Source organism: Pipistrellus hanaki, assembly GCF_964339955.1.
Source record: "Pipistrellus hanaki genome assembly, chromosome: 18".
NCBI lineage: Eukaryota > Metazoa > Chordata > Mammalia > Chiroptera > Vespertilionidae > Pipistrellus > Pipistrellus hanaki.
Window position 1 is genome coordinate 21,713,434 of NC_140520.1, and position 2,398 is coordinate 21,715,831.

At 49.2% G+C, this 2,398-nt stretch overlaps 1 protein-coding gene across 1 annotated transcript; it reads right to left on the reverse strand.

The window, feature by feature from the left end:
* Positions 1–226: 226 nt before the first annotated feature.
* Positions 227–1,132, reverse strand: LOC311612353 (transmembrane epididymal protein 1-like; the record flags this gene model as incomplete). The annotated part of the gene is made up of 1 exon (XM_084865233.1): positions 227–1,132. One exon carries the CDS (start codon positions 1,130–1,132, stop codon positions 227–229), a length of 906 nt encoding a protein of 301 aa, XP_084721359.1.
* Positions 1,133–2,398: the final 1,266 nt, after the last annotated feature.

Sequence of the window (2,398 nt, forward strand, 5' to 3'; positions counted from 1 at the left end):
CACTTGGTCCTCTTCCCCTCCCCCTCACCAATCTATTCAGCATCCCTTTCTCAGCCCCTTCCCATTATCCAGCAATTCAAAGTTCAGGAGATATGCCAGCAGACTGAGACCAAATGCTCTCTCCATTACCTTCACTGGAGACCAAAGAGGATACAATGCTCATGTCTGAGAGAACCTACAAGGAGGAAGAAGGGATGGGCAATGTGCAGGTATCCTGGGCCCTATCTCAGGGTGAGCTCTCTGGGAGGAGAAGAGCCTGGTCATCTTTCTCTGACGGCTCCATTTCTGGCAGCAACTGGTAGACGGGTCCTTCAGTGTGTGTATAATATGGAGCTTCTTTGGATCCCATCAGCTTCGACCTGGGTCTGTAACAATGATGCCAAAAGCAAGAGATGCCGTAGATTCCCAACAGGCACAGAGCATTGACCATCACATGCCAGCAGAAGAAGGTGGTGACAAACATGATGTCACTGAGGTCATCATCCTGCCACGGATAGCCGCTGATAGGTCTGTACAGAATAAAGCCTGCCTGCATCAGCCAGGAGCCCATCATCAGAAACAGGAAGGTCTCAGTCATGGAGAGGTAAAGTGCGTTGGGAGCCCACAGCTCGGCAGTCAACACCAGCATCAGCAGGAACACCACCAAGATGAGCAGGGAGTGAACCTGCAGCTCCACCCCTGTGGAATCTTGAACGTGCGACACCAACAGCATCAGGAGCACGTAGAAGACCAGGACCAGGGCGCCTTTTTCCAGGAGCACACACCTCTGAGGCAGCAGGTTCTTGCTCGTGACATCTACACAGCCATTGAGGGCGAGGAGGACGAACATGGTGAGGTGCTGCCACTCTTTGGGGAACAGAAATCTCGGTGGCAGCTCCCTGTTCATCAGCACCAGCCCTCCTTTCACGCAGCCGTTCTCATAAGCTATCAGGATGGAGCCAGCCACTATTTTCAACAAGCCTTGGTAGGATATTTCCCACAGCCTGGCCCACCTTCCCTTATTTCTTGGAGGACATGAAGGATTCAGGAGAGAGTCGTTGACTATCACAGCTTTGGAGACCACAATTGCCTGATACAGTCCGTACAAAAATAGAAACAGCCCCGGGTACACGTGGCCAATGAAGGTTCCCATGGAACTACAGATCGTCCTAACGAAAGAGAGGCGAACGAAACTTGGGCACGTCCACACCTTCTGGGGCCACTCCGAGGTCTAGACTTTGGAAAGAATTGCCTTCCACCAACTTTTATCATCTCACCCCACCCACTGCCACCCTACAGAGAGGAAGTGTTTCTGGAATCAAACCTACACCTTTGGTGGTGTAAAAGCATCGTTGTTCCATTCCATTCTGGTACATTGGGAACTGGCTTCTGCCAAAGAAGGAAGTGGATGAATGTGTGTTTAGGGGCTCCCCTCTATGGCCTTTGGGGTCCTTCAGGTCACTCTTGTCCCTTTCTCCCCTGGATTCCTTCCCCTTGTGCTGCCCAGCACTTAGAGCAGAAGGAGAGAGGACCATGGGATGGGGTAGGGGTTGCCATGCTATCCAGAGGTAACCGGGGTACTCACAAACCCTTGAATATATCATTCAGTACCTCTCAGACATAACTTGGGTCCAATTGTAAGGTTTCCTTTCTTGATACATATATTTATAAACATTTGGTTACATAACTATTTAATACATACTTACCGTCTACCTGGCTTTTCGGTCCTTTTATAAACACATTTATAAAGACCAAGAAAGTTCCCTTCACCTCCTCCCCTTACCTCTTCACATCTTTGTCCCATAGCTACCCCCATGTCAACAGCTCTACTGGATCTAAAAAGCTACCTTTGATATGACTTTAGAGAGAGTGGTGGTTTTGTAGTGTATAAACCTAAGCTTGAGTCATGTTTCCCAGAATTCCCTTTCCTGCATGGTTCCAGGTTGAGCTGGCTATAAGAGAAATTGACCTGAGGATCTGAAGGTGGGATCAGGCAGCACCTAAGCACACTTTGAAGGTGTAGGTGCCAGGTATCACTGTAGCTCATGCATTTGGTTACTGACCTGCTGGCTCACCTCCTTGGCATGGCCAACAGCCAGGTCTATCGCTCCCTGAGCTTCTCTTAGTGTGAAAGGCACCAGTTTCTTCTGCAGGTCACCTGCCACTCAAGTATGAGGTGGTGAGAGGCAGACATAGGCTCCATTTTGTCCTCATGGGTTTGGTTTGTCTCTGCTCTTCACTAGCTTCACGTCCTATGCGTCTTCCTGGCTGCTGCCACACTAACCTGAAATGATCTCAGGCCCATTATACAGCAGAGAGGCAACAGTTCCAAAGACTTCTTCACTACAAATGGATAAGGTGTAATAACTATAAGACATCAATATGTCATATCATTCTGCTCCCATGATGCATCTCTACT